Source organism: Helicoverpa zea, chromosome 20, assembly GCF_022581195.2.
Source record: "Helicoverpa zea isolate HzStark_Cry1AcR chromosome 20, ilHelZeax1.1, whole genome shotgun sequence".
Lineage (NCBI taxonomy): Eukaryota > Metazoa > Arthropoda > Insecta > Lepidoptera > Noctuidae > Helicoverpa > Helicoverpa zea.
In genome coordinates, this window is record NC_061471.1 from 6,097,832 (window position 1) to 6,115,829 (window position 17,998).

The 17,998-nt window shown below is 35.6% G+C and overlaps 1 protein-coding gene across 1 annotated transcript in view; it reads left to right on the forward strand.

The window, feature by feature from the left end:
* LOC124640320 (synaptogenesis protein syg-2-like) overlaps nt 1–16,599 on the forward strand; it is a 31,970-nt gene extending 15,371 nt beyond the window's left edge. The window contains exons 8-17 of the mRNA XM_047178035.1: nt 543–673; nt 1,662–1,821; nt 4,344–4,505; nt 6,213–6,347; nt 7,255–7,461; nt 7,854–8,003; nt 10,358–10,475; nt 12,067–12,194; nt 13,959–14,068; nt 15,187–16,599. Coding sequence (XP_047033991.1) covers nt 543–673; nt 1,662–1,821; nt 4,344–4,505; nt 6,213–6,347; nt 7,255–7,461; nt 7,854–8,003; nt 10,358–10,475; nt 12,067–12,194; nt 13,959–14,068; nt 15,187–15,306 — 1,421 coding nt within the window. The 3' untranslated portion in view covers nt 15,307–16,599. The remainder of the gene's footprint in view (nt 1–542; nt 674–1,661; nt 1,822–4,343; nt 4,506–6,212; nt 6,348–7,254; nt 7,462–7,853; nt 8,004–10,357; nt 10,476–12,066; nt 12,195–13,958; nt 14,069–15,186) is intronic.
* The last annotated feature ends 1,399 nt before the right edge of the window (nt 16,600–17,998 follow it).

The window sequence follows — 17,998 nt, forward strand, 5'->3', positions numbered from 1 at the left end:
ATCATGACACTTTATAGTTATCCCCGCTTCTTTATTACTGGTGCATAATATAATCTAATGACGTCATGGATGGACACATTCACGGTCCGCACGTGTTTACACACCTACGCTAGTTATTTTTGTCACTATGTATAATTTGTGGGGGAGTTATGAGTTATTCGTCGGTGTGAAAATATGCACAGATTATATCCCTAACTGCAATAGTATAGTAGAGTGATTTACACGTGTACGTCATTATTTTTTTTTTCATATTTTCATTATTACAAGTTAGGTAGTTTCAGTCAGTTTTGATGGCATCTACTATATGTTGACAGCTGATGTTGTTATCAACTGATTTTATTATAACGTATCCTTATCGATATCATCTATATTAATTTTTAAACACATCACAATTTACCGAAATGGACATCACCTAATTACATAAGAGATTTAACTAATAACAATTTTCAAACTAGCTATGGCATCGTTTACGTTATCCATCTTAAACCAAACGCCATTACCAACCGCATCATGTTAACTAATATTGCACATATTGAATCCAGACAGTCCCCTTGTGTCTCTGACGCTTGGCAGCACTCTCAACCCTCACGACATCAAGGAAGGGGATGACGTGTACTTCGAGTGCAATGTTCGCGCCAACCCAAGGGAGCATCGCATATCCTGGTTCCACAACGTAAGTTATTAATTGTTCATACTCCGCTCCTTTGAAATTGCACAAACTTGCTCCTAATTGATATCAAAGAGAAATTCTGTTGTGAATTTTCGTTTCTAGTGATTGTAATTTTGGTGCTTTTGTTTCGTGTGTTTAAATGGTTTCATTATACCTACATATAAGAGTCTGATCAGGAAGGCTTACAAAAGTATTAAAGGTTATTAAAGAAGCCAGTTAACAAAGAAGTATATTTAAAAGCTTTATAAGGTAGTCGGAACAGCAACAGAGAGGAAAATTCGAGTACTTTAAATCGGCATTAATTAACAAAATATGAAATAAGTTACGGGTTATCATTTTAAAAATTACTATTTATTAACTATCGAACACACTTTTGAAGGTATTGTTATTTTATAATCCACTACTAAAATCATGAAATTATTTATAGAGCATTGCTAAGCCATTAAGATCAGAAATGTCGTGTGTGAATTCGGTTTATAGTCCTCGTTAGTGGTAGTTAAATTTGTTCGAAGCTCGTAAAGCAAAATCTGCTACAATTTGCAAGTTTTATGTTATTTCCTATTCGGCGCTTATCGTAACATACGCTTGAATTTGCACAATTATTTTGCGAATATAAAAATGTAATTGGCTGTTAGTTATATGGGGATGAAAAACTTGAATTTTGCTGTTAAAGTTGTTTTTTATTTTATAGGTTTTTCGATAAAATTTTGCTTTTAAATTATAACTGGAATTAATTTCTGAAATTGTTTCTCACACTTTTGGATATAAAACTGTATTTTAATGTTGGTATTAATGGTGCAATGCGACACATATTTATTAAACCCCAAGTTTACTATAAACGTTAGTTTAATTAAAACAACTGCTTTCTTTGAATACCTATTTTAATTTTCAAGAAATCTATACGCACTATATGTAAATATATATGTAACTATATGTAGTCGGTCAACTTGGCCTTATTTTCGCGAGTTTATAACACTATGCGGTCCTGCAGGATAGGCCAGTGAGTCAAAACATGACTTCGGGTATCATCGTGAGCACTCGGTCGCTCGTGCTGCAGAAGGTGATGAGAAGAGAAGCCGGGAGCTACTCTTGTAAAGCCGCGAACGCGAGAGGCGAGACCTCCAGCAAAGTCGTCAATTTGAGGGTGCAATGTAAGTATTTAATGTTACATAGCATATTTCTATATACTTTCTCTAACTTGATAACTGTGCGTGAACATAAAGAATTAGAGCTCACCGGTTAATAGTTCGATTTTTAGAGACATCATCAAGGTTGTCAACAGCAACTTTCAATTAAGATGCATTCATTACGTAACAAGGGAAATTACAGTATTATTTCTTGTTACGCTTGCAAACACTCTTTGTCCTTTTTGCTAACTTAAGGGTATGCGACCTTTTTAACCTACTAGAGTATAAGAAGCATCCCTTAATTTTCTTTTTATGTCAAACTTTTGGAGTACTTTGCCATATTTAATACATTTTAACAAGGAATAGGAAGTAAAGGCTTTGACTCGAGATGAAAGTTAAATAACTGTTTATTTAATTTCTGTTTGTTTGTATGAATATTAACTTTTAATTAGCCCTTAAAGTGTTGTCTTATTAAAGCAGTATTTTCTATAACGCTATTTACATTATAATTTTACTCCTTACCGAAGATTAGTCACCCGCGCAGGTAGGGGACATCAAATTATTGTACTACGCATTGGAGACTAGACACTTCATTTACATATCCCTAATCCGGGTAATATACCTCTATTGGCCACACAGGCATACCATAAAACGTCACCGAACACAGTATGAATTACTGGCCTATAAATACCGACGTGTCTGCGAATAGTATTCAAATGATTGCGGTCGGGATCGACGTACCAACTTCCTTCCGTGGCCGACCGTCCGCATAGTAATTGGCAAGAGGGAAGGCACAGGCGGTAAATCATCAAAATTATTGTCTAATTCACTCCGATTCCGACCGTACCTCCTCAATCTGCTTCGTGGTTTCACTTTAATTCGTAGCTTTCCTTTTAACATTTATTTCGCACCCATTTTGTTCGTACATTACCGAGTATGCTGATACGAGTATGCTTAAATTATATTCTAGGAACAAATCGTAAAGGTACTTATTTGCAGAAACGACAATGAATAATGTAAAAAGGCAGCTGCGCGAACATTTCTAGGGATACAGAGAAATAAATAATCCCTTAGTTCAGATTTCACGGCTCAGTTGTATCATTTAATAGTTACGTGTGTGTTATCGTTAAACTTTACTCGCTATTCGGAATAAACCACCTTTGAACAATAATTTCGTTCAAAACTTTTCTGGTTGAGAACCTAATTTGATTTGCTTTCGAATCAAAATTATTAATAGATATTTCGACTTATTCCCCGAATCAACATAAACTCTTAATAATATTTCGTTTTGTAAGGATTTCAAATCAATTTTCCTAATTACGAAAGTTTAATAAAATTTTAAATACCTTACAAAAATGTTGTTGCGAATTTGAGGGTTTTCACTGCGTCCGTATTCAATAAACAGATTTTGAAATCATTTTTACATTTTGAGATTAAATTTTGTAAAGAGCAGCAGCGTATGGATTTGGAAGCGGTTAGGCTAATGTAATTAATTCAAAACTTTGCAAACGGATCTACGTACTGGGAAAACACTGGATACCATTATAATTAGAGGGTGTATGTTGATTATACGTGGTCGTACGTAAATCAACAACAACGTCCGCCGCGTGATTTATTACGCAATTCTATATTGGCGCATCGAGGAGCTTCCTTCCGAGCCCCACTGGCCGACACTTAATTGCCGACGTGAGAGGGAAGACGAAATAATTCCTAACTGCCGAAATAATTGTTCACTTGATTTATATTTATCGCTTTATGACAGGAAAACTGGTCGTTGGACTTTTTAAATTTATGGATATTTTATGCTTGTTATTTAGGAGGCCGTGCGGGGTAGCGAAGTTAACGATGTACACGGTATTTGCCTAGTATGCAAATGTTTCCAAATTGTAGTATACCCATCACGTCCGGCGCGGGCCTTTTCCATTCGACGATATTTTGTTAGCGAATATTTGGCCGATGTTCTGTTTATCGTTATTCCGATCTCTAAATATATGTTAAGCGAACGGAGGAGGAGAACACACATTAAACTCTGTTGTAAATAAGCAAACATGCCAAAACATAATAGAAATACAATACACAATATTGCTAGTTTTCATAATTGTAGAATGTGACTCTTGCTATTATGTTTAGTAGTTTACTATCAGCGATTACTGAACTTCGGACTTTAGTTCGCTATAAAATATACATGAAACTTAAGTATTTTTTCACACTCTATTTCTACTATATGCTCAAAAGTTTGTAGTAAAGATGTTGGTACCTCTTTTAACGCAAAAGTACTCGATGAATTTTGCTGCAACTTCACATAGGTATAAGCTTCTTTTTATCCGTGCGCGAAATATTTCCCTCAAGAAGTGAGTGATACAACGAGGAACAAATAGTTCTCTACTACTCTTATCTGTGTGCGTCAATCAGTTCCCTCAGGTTAAAGTGGCTGGTAAAATCTAATAATCCTTCTCCGTGCGAGAGGAGGCCTGTGCCCAGCAGTGGGACGATAAAAAAGGCTGTAACAGTAACAGTAAAATCTAACAAAATGTCTTTTCCCACAGATGCCCCAGTCTGTGGCGAGACATCACCTCAAGTGGTAGGCGCGGCACTGGACGAAGCGCTACGGGTCCGATGCTCGGTGCACGCCGACCCTGCTGACGTCACATTCCTGTGGCAGTTCAACAACAGTGGAGAGAGCTTCAACGTCTCTCCTGCTAGATATGGTAAGTATGTTGCTGCCTTTAGTCTTAAACTTGATTTATTTTGTGGCGAGTCATCACCTCAAGTAGTAGGCGTGGCACTGGACGAGGCCTTGCGGGTCCCATGCTCGTTGCTCGCCGACCCTGCTGACGTCACATTCCTGTGGCAGTTCAACAACAGTGGAGAGAGCTTCAACGTCTCTCCTGCTAGATATGGTAAGTGTGTTGCTGACTTTAGTGTTAAACTTGGTGTATTTTGTGGAGAGACGTCACCTCAAGTAGTTGGCGTGGCACTGGACGAGGCCTTGCGGGTCCGATGCTCGTTGCTCGCCGACACTGCTGACGTCACATTCCTGTGGCAGTTCAACAACAGTGGAGAGAGCTTCAACGTCTCTCCTGCTAGATATGGTAAGTATGTTGCTGCCTTTAGTCTTAAACTTTATTTATTTTGTGGCGAGTCATCACCTCAAGTGGTAGGCGCGGCATTAGACGAAGCCTTGCGGGTCCGATGCTCGGTGCACGCCGACCCTGCTGACGTCACATTCCTATGGCAGTTCAACAACAGTGGAGAGAGCTTCAACGTCTCTCCTGCTAGATATGGTAAGTGTATTGCTGACTTACAAAATTGTTGGTTCAACTTTCCTTGTAAACATACTTTTATGTTATTTTGGTGGGTGATACATCAAAACAGGCTCACGATTTTTAAATATGGCAACATTGTTAGTAAGACAGTACCTTTTATTTTCCTCGACAAATAATAAATAGTGAACAAAATAAATACCTATTGATAAAACTTTTATTTTTTTAAAGGATTTATTTGTTTTATGGACTTGAATTTTATTTTAAAGTGAACTGATCAATGTCTTTCTCTCATACAAAGTAAAAAAATCTGTGAACAACACTACCTACAATCTAAAAATAAACCTGCATATAATAACAAAAAAACCTTCACAATCTCAATCTCAATTACCATATTCCCCATCAAATCTAGCGCAGAAACAAGAAAGAAAAACTTAGATTGTCCTTATAGTCTTTAAAAGAAATTCCATTTACGTCGTCGGTTCGTTACATATTCAGTACGACGCAGTGAACATGAGGTGCTGATTGAACTGTCTCGAGTACTAGCTGCAAACACTCGACCGTCGACAGGCGAGCTACTCGACTGCGTGTAAATGAGCCTAATTACTTAATTCTGCTAAGTTGTCGAATGTTCTTTTTGTATGTCCCTTTGGAGTTAGTTAATGATTCGTGAGTGTTGGAACGGTTGAATTTCTAGTTTATTTACACATGGTGCTTACTGTGACATTCTAATACTTCTTTTAAATATTAGCTGGAATTGGAATATCGTTAATTTAACATTCTGCTACAAAATAAAATCTGATTTGGAACATCACCTTTCAGATATGACACTGGTGTCATACTTAGCACTTTAAGAACGGTTTTACTATTCCAAATGTGCCTCTAACATAATAGTGCCTTACAAAGTGAAAAGTAAATAGCTACATGCTTTCATTTGAAGGTTTGTTTTTCATTTATTTTTGAACGTTTTTTAAATTTTGAGTTTTAATAAATAAAATAGCATTGCCAACAAAATGCGGGTGTTCGGGGGACGAGAAACGTTATTGGCTCAGCCCTCTTACGTCATCTTTAACCCTTTTTTTTTGAAAACTAAATTACCTATGATCTAATTTTTACCATAACATAACTGATTTCTATTTTCACCTCCTTTAGGTACAGTAAACGGCAGTATAAGCGAGCTCCGATATACTCCAGCAAGTGAGAGAGACTATGGTGCATTGACATGTCGCGGTACTAACACCGTCGGCCGGCAAGCACAGCCCTGTGTCTTCCAAATTGTTCCTGCTGGTAAGTACATACAAATAACTGCTACACTGTAATACTCCGTTATAATAAAACAATTTTGTGAGTAAATTTTGATACATAGGTATTGATTATCTCCCTGACTTGAATGAGTCCTCAGTTTTCTTTTGTTCTTTTCTCGGTTGATTGTAATAGTCTTTGGGTACAAAGGCAGATTAACGTCATTCTTTTAGGTTAAAAATTTTACCAAGTTCCCAAATCTAGAGCTCAAGCTAGAATTTAAACTTTAGCAATTCAAAGAATAGAAGAAAGAAAAAGTCCAAGCAAATATTCCAATTTACCGTTCAAGATGGAAAGTCAAACATCGTCAATGCGCCTGGTAACATGAGTGAGGCCAAGTTTCCAAACTATTTTTGTCTAGAGACAAAATTATCCGTAGCCGAGGTCCCCAACTAGTTCAAAGTTCCCCCGCTCCCAATTGGCGAAGTTCCCTGAATTATATTTAAAACATTTTGATAGATTTGTAGACGGAGTTGGAATGGCTAATATTTGGCAATTAATGAACGTTTCTCTATTGACTTTGAGATGGAGTTGAGTTGTATTGGTCAAATTGGAATAGAACTTTGGGTATACAAAGTAGTTATTATAAGTTGTTAAATTCTTTTGAGGGACTTTCGAATTCACTGAAGTATTTTAGATTGAATTTTAGTCGACCGTCACCTCAAAAATAGATGTCATGGTAGGATAAGTTAAGAAATTTGAATTGGCTGTAAAGTGATAAAAAAATTGCTATTCAGAAAGAAGATTGCGGGACAAGGAGTTCATTATATATCTCCAATTTTATAATGTTATTTTTCGCAATCCCAGTCAACAACATTTAACAAGACAGGACCTATCATTAGGCCATCGAAAAAATACAACTTTGAAATCATGAATATTTTTCTTCCACTAGCCCGTCCATCACCACCACGGAACTGCACGGTTTCTTCAGGCAATTCTTCCAACTGGATCGAGGACTCGAGCCGCGAGGACTTCGGAGAGCCTCTCGTGGTGCGCTGTGTCACCGGCTACGATGGGGGACTGCCGCAACTGGTGGTGTTAGAAGCTTTAGACTCTAATAATGGGAAGATTAGGTTCAATGTTACTGCTAATGAGACTGGTAAGTTGAATTTGTGGTGTTTCAAAGTTAGTAGAGTTATTGCACATGCTTGTGTACTATAATATGTCCTGTGCGGCTGGATGATCTCCTCATAAGAATAGACGCCGTGGCCAAAATCAGTCTTGACGCAATCAATTCAGTTACTGATTGAAAGAGGTTGTTTTTATGTCAACGAAATTCATAATGTTCTTGTAAAGACGATATAAATTCGAAACTACCACACAGCGCGTCTGTGGCAATCACAAGAAAGGAATTTCTAAGTTACTCCCAATTCTCAATACAAACATTAACCCCACAAACGGAACAACTAAAAAACCCACATCCAACAACATTTGGTAGCAACAATTTTCCAGGTAATTAACTGTAACTATTATATTATATTGCAACCCTAGACGGTGTTGCCATATTCCTAGTACCGGCCGGGGTACTTTGGTCGACCGGCAGTGCGCTGAGATTAACTGTGCACTCGAGGAACGATAAAGGCGCTTCAGACCGCATCATGCTACATGCTCTCGCGTATCAAGACCCTGAACGGAGGACTGGTATGTTTCCCTTTGTAATATGTTTAGTTAGTTTGTATCACAATGTGAAGTAACTATTTTCAAAATATCGCTTGCATAGAATGTCGTCTTGGAATATAGGTAATCTTAAGCCCCCTTATCCATAAACACGGAGTAAATTCAAATATAAACCGATAAAAATGTATTATACAGTTCACATATACCTAGGTGTTACTTGAATCTTTGTTTATTAATAACGGGGCTGAGGATTACATACATACCAAAAGGGAGAACATAGATTAACTTTTATTTCAAAATTTCAAAAAGCACAAAAAGGCTTATCGATCTTCCCCAAAAAGTCATCTCAAAACGATACTCGATAAAACACGAACATGTAAAACCAAGCCCCATCAATTTCGCATAAACTTCAGCGAATTTTGAAGATAATTAATCGCAATATCTCGGAACCATTTTGATGGCCAACAAACTAATTTCATGGCACAATTTGCCATTGATAGGAAGACAATAAGCAAGCAATCTGCTAGATAGCCACGCGTAAATTTGAACCTGCTTAATAGCGTAACCCGGGTATACTGTCCCTCTCTCACTTTGTATATTACTAGGGGTTAGAGTGAGACGCCGTATTGTAATTACGCTAATTCAACGGCTGACATCTAATGTCGTATTATTCTGTATTAATAATAAGGTAAGGGTTGTTGTGGTCGATTTTGATGTAAGTACCTATCTATTTATGTTAAAAGATATTTACAACTTTTTGAGTTTATTTGACCCTATGTAAAGGTTTTCAGATATGGTTTAGAAGGCAAATCAACGTATTCAAATGTACATAGAGGATGATTAATTTCGGTCAAATATATATGATAGGTATTTAGGACCATTTAGTTCCTTAGTAGTTTGGTATTACTGCGTGAGTTACTAATCGATGAATTTTATTATATGTTAGTTCATTAATACTCTGAAATTGCTTATAAACTGCTTCAAATGCAATTGGATTTCAGTATCATGTTGTAGATTTAGTTAAGATTATCAAAATGCGATAGCAGAATAGTAAATGGTTTTGGAGTTATGATCATCCTCCTGCAGCATATTTTCTTATCCGCACTTGCCGTCTCTCAATTGACATTCTTTCGAGCCATATCATCTTTCACACTTCCATAGTTGTCCCCTTCCTCTATATCTGTTCACATTTTCTAAATAGTTTCAAAGAGCAATATCAAATTCCTTTGTCACATACTACCTATGTTCTTTTAACCAAAATAAACGCTTAAACTACCTAAACGGCGTGATAGCCGGAGGTCAAGAGACCCGTTTTCAAACACGACGGGCTTAGAAACCTGTCATGTGCTAATGTGGCTCTTTAAGTCATATTTACTTTCCAATATTCATTAGTCTATGTTTATTTTGGACGCTAGGACGGATAAGAAAAACATTGGAGGTGACGAACAATTTGAAATCCCTAATCTGCTTTGTAGAAGAGTGTTTGATGATCTTTATTCTTGTTTATGAGAAGTTTTTTCATATTGTTGAGAAATAAGGTAAATCAGTGTTCGAATTGTAACGGATCTCAACAAAAGATGGAAACAGAAAGAAGGTTAAAGTTTTGGGGTGCAAATAGACCTAGCATGCACTAACGAGAAAGTATTTTCTTCAAGAATAAAATAAAGTATTTCTTAAAATAGCATATAAAATGCGTGTCTCTTTGTAAAAAATTACGGTAAAAAAATCCTCATTTATAGCATTTACAAGTAAAAAACACAAAAGCACGTTAACCACAGAGTTCGCTTTTAACTATGTTTCATTATTATAAGACTGTGCTAAAACACTGCGGATGTATTTTTACGTAACGTGGGTATAATGATGCAGGCTACAGACTACAACACGGTTTTAAAAATCGTTTGAAGCACAAAGGGTTGAATTTTAATGCATATTTGGATAATGAATTTGGAAATTGGGTGTTTAACTTCGCTTGGAATATGTTTCGTATGTAAAAAGATATTTGAAACTTTTGCATTAAAATATTTCCGCTTTCTGTTTATTTTAAATGTATTATACAGTTATTTTAAATTAAACCCATCTACGGAATATACCAAGTAAAGGTTGATACCTATCTGTCTACGTAATCAATGCCTTCGAATTACGACAAAGAAAAACATATCTATATACTAATAATATATAATGTTAAAAAAAAAAACAAAACTCGAATTTCCGATGTTTATGCATTTAAAGATTTTACATGTTCGTTCTTTTAAAAACTAACAAAGGTACTATAAAATAAACAGTAGTGTTTGAAAGCAAGGATTCACGCTTTGCTTCAAAAGAAGAGATATGTTCCTAGGTACATACCTGATAAAACCTTTGACCTTCTTTTCCACTAGATGGTGGGAGCAGTCTGATGGCTGGCGTCTCCAAAGCCGCATTCTGGTCAATCATCTTCACAGTCATCATCTGTGGTTGCGCCGCCATATTTACTGGATACTTCCTACGAAGAAAAAGGTAAGAAATACTCATTTGCAGTAAAATTAAATATTTTACTACTTTACTGCCCAGTTTAATTGTTAAGTTAATGTTCAACACGTAACGTGTAGCAGTTAACGACTTGGTAATTCATGAAATGCCATATGAAGGTGTATATTAAATTGTACGAGTATTGTCAAGTTGCGTCTAGTAGACCTATTTTTACCTAAAATGGAAATAATTTTTGGATACTTTTCCTACATACACGACCTATGTCAATTCGATTGAATTTGTTCAGAATTCCATCTTTACGATTTGATTCCCTAACTAATACTTGTAACCCGAGAGTCACTTTTTCTGTTCCTGCTACTAAGTATTTTTTTGATAATAGATTTTTTGTGAATTGGCCATCCCATTTTTTATGAATTTAGATGTTGGGGAATACATTTATAAGGGTTCCTTTACATATTAACTTCATAAAAACAATTAAAACAGTGGCATATACCTACATACTTATTATCTTATCTCCAAAATCATCTAATTGTATCACAATTATGTTATACCTACACCTCGTACATAGATGCTACCTATAGCTAGATGTGGCACGTCATTAAACTTTCCAACTCTAGTTGCAAGTTCAACATGTCCTTGCAATCTGAATAACGCCAACATACATGTTTGCTCACGTTTCGAGTGCCGGATCTAGCTACACTATACTTGTTACTCTTACTTGACAAAAGTCTAACTATTGTGCAACTCGTAATTATTTTGTGCGAGTTTTGTGTGTCTCTTCTCTGTTGTACGAAAATCTACGGTATTGTTTGTTGCTAAAAGAAATCTGTTTTAACAACAAATAAAATCATGCCTTACTAATTTTCTGATATAAATATTTACCAGCTCTTAAATTACTGAAAAGCTTTGGTCCTCGTACATAGAATTGAACAAGACAATATATGTACCTACTTCAAGCATTCTCAACAGTAAAAATTAAACAGAAATATATTAATGTATTTAATGAAAATAATCCAAAATTAAGTAGTCACTGAGTAGCTCATGTAATCACCGTCATGCACTGAATTGCAATGGCTCAATGGAACATTTGGTTCATGATTAAATCAAAGGGGATCGATTGCAATTACCATTAAAATTGTACGAGTGCAGTCCGGTACGTCACGATTCCAACAGACGTATGTAACTTTTAATGTCATCACTTTAAGTTGTTATTACTGTAAGGCTTTCAGAAATAAGAAGGCACCTATTATTTATGGAATGTATGAATGTGAAGGTCTAAACTACTCGTTGTTATGAATCCATTTCATTTTGTAACAATATTCTAATTTCTTAGAATAATTTTCAAATCTAGTCATATTCTGGATGAATATAACTTAATCTACTTCACCATTTACTCCAATCGAATGCCATAGAGATAAACGTATCCTACACTTACATAAGTCACCACACATTTTTTAGGCAGATTGTAACGGTTTTTACAAAATCTACCCGTACTATTGTCACATCTTAGCGTTTTAATAATAAATCCTGCCTATCAAACAATCTGTAATTTATATTTTTATACCAAATATTAATAGTTACTTTAATATTCACATAAATATACAATCCCTTCGTGCAGGAGTAATCCGCCAACAAAGCAACAATCGTCAGAGCTGCAACTAAACGCGGGGGACGGGCAGTACGTCGTCGCGTACACGCTGAAGCCGCCCAAGCAAGCGCAGCCGGACATATTGAATCCGCCTCCAGGTGAGTTTTACTTGGAAGATGTGTTTATTGAAGTCGCTAGGTTGAAGATGTGATCAGTATGTATGTGAATGTGTAAAAAACTTTTTAAATTTTGTTAGGCTGTAAATGAGGCGAAGATTAGGTTGGTTTGCCTTTAGCCAGCTTGCAAAATATGCTCGCAAAACTTTGGCATTTTTTCGAAAAATTGTTACAAATGTTTAGGTTATCCTTGTGATTAACAAATCTGAAATGTAATTCTCTGAATGTCGTATTTATTATTGTGAATCTTTTAGTGATTCCGAATTTACTCATCAATCAATCATCATCTCACAATGATTGTTTAATTTTTCCTATTTCCAATACTACATTAAAAGATCTCGTAAGAACAAAGCATCCTCAATCCCCGCAACTCGATTACCGAACATTATAATACAACCCCAAAATGAACATAAATGCATTCCCGATACTCTTAATGTAACGAAACAAGTACGAGTAGACTTATCCGAGCAACGTACGTCAAAGCGATTTTATTGAGTGAGATTCCAGTAACAAGAGCTGTTTAAAACGTTCTCGAAGATTCCAAGAGTACTGGACTATTTGAACGGTTGCGGTTGTGGTCTGACTATTCTCCATCCAAGTGTTTCTTGGTCTGTAGATAATTTTATCAGTTGACTTGCTGTCGTAATTGATCAATTGATTTCTGGTTCGTATTGGTCGTTTTCCTCGAAATAGGGGCCGGTAAATTGTGTTCAAATTTATTTAAATATCTACTACAGTTATAATTTATTTATCTATACCTATTTATCTATACTATTTATCTATACCTATATACATTTATTTTATGTTTTATTTGTTGCCGAAGCCGCACAATTTTTTTTACGTTCAATCATTTTAATCTTTACGTGAAAATAGTATATGTTTATGCTGCAGAGTAGGAAGCGTTAGTCTATTATGTCAGAGCAGTCTATCCCATAAAAGCCACGAGAGTTCGCAAAAAAATTAATTGAACTCTCGTTCTTCACGTCCCCACGTCGACGTAAAAATTATATCTATCAATTTTTTTATAGAACACCGGAGATTTATGAGGAAAGTTAGAAATTCTTATCGCGTTTTAAAGCCATAATAATATGGTTTTAAACACATTTTTATGAAGATTAAAACTGGTTTTACACCTGAAGTTTTCAAAGTAGGAAAATCTTTCTTTGTTTTCGTAATCCTCATCTAAAAAGTCGTAACGTGACTTTCTAGGCCATAAATTCCGACAGTAAAATGGCACACGTAGGGCAAGGCATTTATTGGCTATTATTTAAGTTTTGATCATGTTTCACTTTGAAGTTTGTGTTTTATTTGACTTCAAAAAGGCGCCTTGGCTGTTTACTGCACATTTTTATTTGTTAGATCAAGAGATGCCATAACATTTTCTGTTTGCATTTTCACATCCATCCTCCATCCTCCGAGCCTTTTTTCCCAACTACGTTGGGGTCGGCTTCCAGTCTAAACGGATGTAGCTGAGTACCAGTGCTTTACAAGAAATTTCACAATTAGGTACTAAATTATTTCTTAGTGGAAAAGATTGCTAGTCAGCAGATTGATATTGCAGTCTCAGGCGTGTGGGTAGATTACATACTTAGTGTAACTCCATGCCCATTCCTTTTGTTGCATTTGCCTTCTCATCGCTGTGATCATACGACCTTTGGCAACAATATTTTCCATATTGTCTTTAACCCCAAACCAGAATCAATTTTCCCACCCACAATCATAAAATAATTTCCTTTTCCCATACAGACGGGGCCCCACTGAGCAAGTGCGTAACAGAGGCGGCCACGAAAAACGGCGCACTCCACGCCGACGAGTGGGGGAGCGACGCGAGCGCAGCGCTCGACGATCACCGACCCGTGAGTAGACAGATGACTTTTTACATTTTTAAGGACTCTGTGTGTTTCATATTTCGAATAAATTCTTTTTGGAATGGCATTTAGTCTACTAGTCTCAGATTATTTATTCGCGGCTTTGCCCGCGTGGTGTGTTCAAAAAAAGTGTTAATCCAGGTTATCACTAATCTACATACCAAATTTCAACAAAATCGGTCCAGTCGGTGTAAGAATAACAAACATACATTCTCATATGCTCTCACATTTATGACATTAGTATTAAGTAGGATATAGGTAAGTAGGGTATATTTTTATTATTGAGATTTTCTTAAAGTGGGTATACCTAGAGCGGTTTTTGATTCATATTCTAGGCTTTCTAGGCAAAATAACAGTGGATTCCTTTGTTACTAAAAGCATCCATAACATGAGGATTCTCTTAATTGCGCGTATTGAATATCCCGGCTAATGAATATTTGACGACTATTGAAATAAAACGAAAAACGCCAGTCGCAAAACAGAAAAAATATTTTTCTAACAACGCGAAATTCAATATCCAATTATCTTGCTAAAAATACAAACGCAGTTTTATATCTAAACACAGAGCTTTTCAGAGCATGACCCATATATACCAAGTATTTGTTCACCTAGACATGTTATTAAATTAAAAGCTCGCGCTAACGCGATGTGAAAAATCCAACTCATTAAAACGTAGGTTTAATAATTATGTCATAGACTAGACACTCGGCACATAATTATAGTACGTAGTTTAAAACAGTCTACTCATGAACTGTGGAAAAACTCAAGTAGTTTTAACGCATTTACGTATTATAAAAAAGTTTGATGAGAAATACTGTAAAATTTTACTTTTATGTTTTACTCTTTCAGCAGTTTTGGTCTGTTCATAAAAGTATGTAGTAAAACTGACCTCTCATGATACCTATATTTTTAATACATGAAAAAAATGAGGTTCGTCAGTTTGACCTGTATGGATGTATGTTTATGCCCATACATCTCACGTTTGGCTGCACCGATTTTGATGCTATTTTAAGCTTAGTATTTGTTAGATTTAGGAGAAAGTTTTAGGTAAATTATTGAAGTATATTTTTTATAAAAAGGTTTCATTTCATTTTCTTTTTTCACAGGTACTATCACCACCAAAAGCAGTATTAAGTAAGCCCCCTGTTACATTAGGTACTATGACGTTAAGTAGGAGAGAACATCTCATAGCCGAAGAAATTCCAGGACCAGAGAGTTGTGTATAAAGTGTACATAGAATTATGTGTGTGTAAATACTTAGGACAATGTTTTAGTTTCGATGGATTCCGACTGCAAGCTAAGACATTATCTGCTACAAAATTGTATTTTACTACTTATGTTTTTTTTGCAGATTAGAATATTAAATAAACAACATACAAAAGAGATGGAATATTTCCAAAGGGTTAAAAACCTTCTCCATGCGAAATTACTGTATAAATCACTTCATCAGAACATGTGTAACTATCTATATAGTTTGATATAAGTAAAGTTATCGTCACTGCAAAGATTTTTTTCCTAAAACTACATACAAGTCCATAAGTCACGTTGAATGGAAAATACATTTTTGTTCTAGCTTTAAGTTGCATTCATTGGTACCCATCCTAAGAGACTGCTGATTCTTAGCTCGTTTGTACCGACTGCCTGCAGCTTACAAATTGCGCTTGCAACTTAAGCACAACACAGCTAAATGAGAAATGTCTTAGCTTGTGGTGGAGTCCCGTCTTAGCCAACGGTTTGTTGAAATTTTGTTCATTGTTCGAACAATTACGAATAGTAGCTACATTTATTTAAAAACTTCTGATAAATGTACTATAAAAAGTTACTGTTTTACGGATTTTATTTAACAGTTTCGTATATTTTAACAGGTTAGAGGTAAAGTAAAAAAACTACTTTTTGGCAAAAATATTTTGGCTACTAGTTCAACGGCGAATAGACTTTCTACAAACCGTTGCTTTTTTATCTCTACACTGTTGGACACATTTAGTGGGACACCAAAACGTTGTTCAAGCATTAAACCCAATTCCTTGCCAAAAAATACTTGTACAAAAAAACTGAAAAATTGCTGGAATCATGTAGAATTTAGAAGTTGCTTAAAGTACATTAGCCGCGATGGCTTAGTCCCGCAGACATTAACACCAAGCTTCAGTAAGACTTGCCTGAGATGACTGCGAGACCTGTAGAATACTAATCGCTGGCTGGAACGGTTGATCTCGTAAACGCTGCTATTAGAAAGAAATAAACCTGAAACTTGGGTGAGCTGGTAATTTATTTACTTTTGCGTTAACTTCCATCTGCGTGCTGAACAATTTCAAAATGGCGGTGTTTTATATTTTTTCTGTGTTGATAGCTCGCTCGGTGTTACCCTGATGTTGTCCCGCAGTGTAAAAACTAGTTGTAAATGTTTGTAAAATAAAAAAATTGTAAATAAATTTATATGTATTGACTGTGAAATTGTGATAAATAATTTGTAAATAATATAAATTGAAACAGTTAAAATATAAGGAAATAAACTCTGTTAAGTGTTTAGTTGTTTGATTTTGCGATCCAGTTTTGTTATAATCCCACGTTGGAATGTTCAAAGTAAAATGTTCACGTTTTATAAAAGTGAGCAAATATGTGCAAACGGATTTGGAACAATGTGAAGAGAAATTCCACAAATGCTCCAAAAAGCATTATTGAGGATAAATTGCGGAAAAATAGGTAGACAGATACTGTACTTTTTTAAAGTATGTAAATTATGGAAATAAATACTGAATATTATATTTTAAAAACTGTTTTTGTAGTATTAGATACACATAAAGGTACCTACTATGTCCTCACAACATAATACTTTGCGCAGTGCTCTCAAAGCCCTGCAATAACGGCCGAGGCCTCCAACCACATGTGACTGCTCACATAATCTGAATAAGCACACTGCACCGACAATTTCGTTTAGCAGGATTAAAATACGGTGCCACAGTCTTGTTTATCATTTTCTTACACCTTTTACCAGAACAAAATAACAGCATAAAGTTTCTCTGAAATAATCTGACGTGTAGCTAAAATAAATAAATAATTTTATGAGGTAACAAATAAAATACATATTTTATAGTTTCCTTGTAGTTCTAGGAAAAGAAGCCTTGAGATGAAAAAATAGTTTTAGTAGTGTGTACTACTATCTCAGATTTCTAAGAATTTCCGCACACTGCAGACTAAAAGGCGGCTGACAGAAGACCCAAAGATTATTTTTAAAGAAAATGTTGAAAACAAAGCTTTCAATCGATTTCATACTGGCTAAACACCTGATCTTTTTGATTTTATACTCCCATTCATCTTCACAATAATGTATGAGCCTATACCAACTATCCGCCGACTAAAAGTCTGCATTGTACCAGTACTCTACATGTATTACCTACAACCATTATTACAATTACCGGCACACAAAACTGACCAGCTTCGTCAACACTATCAGACTCGAAACTCAAACTTTCATATTCCATTTAATAATCTCGTCCGGTATCGAACCGAGCGTTATTTTAATCAAGTCGATCTCTTTCACTGAGATTCCAGCTGCCGTGGCCTTTAATTAAAATGTCTGTGGCTTGTCATCCGTGCTTCATACAGAACTTGACCACAGATATAAAACCCTCACAGTTTTGCTATCTACGTGTCAAAATTTAAAATGGATTCTCTTGGATAGGACGGTGGTCGGGACACAGTTGAATTTGGAAAGGCAGCTTATAATTTTGGGGTGGTCCAGTTTTTTTTGCACTTACGTTGATTGCATGATGAGAATTTATTAAACAACATGATGAATGTATCACATGTGTATTTATATTATTGTGATACTTGAACATTCTTTACACTAACTAGAAGTTTGTCACAAAAATATATCCATTTAAATAAAACTACTTTTACGGATTTTATCGCGGTAATATT